The 1,247-nt window shown below is 39.6% G+C and overlaps 1 protein-coding gene across 1 annotated transcript in view; it reads left to right on the top strand.

Annotated features, from left to right (window-relative positions):
• LOC106523500 (von Willebrand factor A domain-containing protein 7) overlaps positions 1–1,247 on the top strand; it is a 15,934-nt gene that overhangs the window by 9,844 nt on the left and 4,843 nt on the right. The window contains exons 6-7 of the mRNA XM_014016921.1: positions 569–755; positions 844–1,019. Of these exons, the coding sequence (XP_013872375.1) occupies positions 569–755; positions 844–1,019 (363 nt within the window). The remainder of the gene's footprint in view (positions 1–568; positions 756–843; positions 1,020–1,247) is intronic.

Genomic DNA, 1,247 nt, shown 5'->3' with positions numbered 1-1,247 from the left:
AGCCCACCCACAGCCCAGGACCGCACCCGGCGGTCCGCCCTTCTTCAGGACCCCCTCCCCAAATGACAGTCGGGGAACGGGATGGGAATAAAGACCCTGACACCCACACCCCCACCCCAGATGTACCGTTGGTGCATGTTGTTCTATAGAGCAATTAAAAAAGGGAAAGAAGAAGAGGCAGAGGCCGGCGTGGTGCCTGTTTTTTTATTATTGTTTGTGTCTTTAGTCTTCTTTGCTGCAGACTAAAAGGTTGATTTCACAACCATGTTCCTAACAGCAGAAGTGTATAGTAACGAAGTACATTACTACTTTGGTGCAGTATTTATTATTTTGAGAATCTGTAATTTTAACAACTATTTATACAATTGTAACTTTTACCTGTATTTTGTTACATTCAAAACATAAACAAGATACTTTTACTCCTTTACTTTTGAATTTAAAATCCTGTTACAAGCTACAACTTTAAATGTGATTGAAACTCATCATAAAAGGAGTTGTTTAAACACTGCCCTAAGGGAGGCAGTTTTAAGGCTTTGTTCAAATGTGTACTTTTTCTCATGATAAACAGGAAAATGCAGCCATGGTGGTTTACTTGATTCAACACGTAACACCGAGCCTACAGGTGGGATCAACAAAGACAAGTTCACCTCTGAACACGGACATCTCCACAGTCAAGCAGCAAACATGGCGATAGCTGCAACCAGCGAGCTGCTGGAAGACGTTCGAGGGGCTGCTGGGGACAGACAATTCCTTCAGTAAGAATTTTATTATGTTGTTTTCAGTTCAAATTACCACCTGATAAATTTAAAAAAAAAGCTGGTAAGTTTGTTTCTTATCCCTCAGGATGATGGGAATGTTCAGTGGGTCCAGTAAAGCCCTTTGTTTTGTGGTTGACATGAAGAGAAGTGTGGGTGAAGAGATCGAAGCAGTGAAGACGGCCACGTCGTCAGTAATTGACAGAAAAGTTGAAACACTTGACGAGCCCTCAGCTTATATTCTGGTTTCCCTCAGTGATCCCAGTAAGTACCTGATAGTCCCAACATAATGATCTACTCAAATCAACTTTGATTCACAGTCATGAATTTAGTACATGCTTGTGTTTTAAAGGGGCAATATCATGTAAAATCAACTTTTTTGAGTTTTATATCATGTTATAACGTTGACTATATTTTTTGAAAAACAAAGCAAATTCAAGCATTTCACAATACTTTGTTGAAGATGACAATGAAATTTATGATCAAAACGAA

Source organism: Austrofundulus limnaeus, unplaced genomic scaffold (assembly GCF_001266775.1).
Source record: "Austrofundulus limnaeus strain Quisiro unplaced genomic scaffold, Austrofundulus_limnaeus-1.0 Scaffold157, whole genome shotgun sequence".
NCBI classification, from domain to species: Eukaryota; Metazoa; Chordata; class Actinopteri; order Cyprinodontiformes; family Rivulidae; genus Austrofundulus; species Austrofundulus limnaeus.
This window is presented reverse-complemented; position numbering and strand designations above follow the sequence as displayed.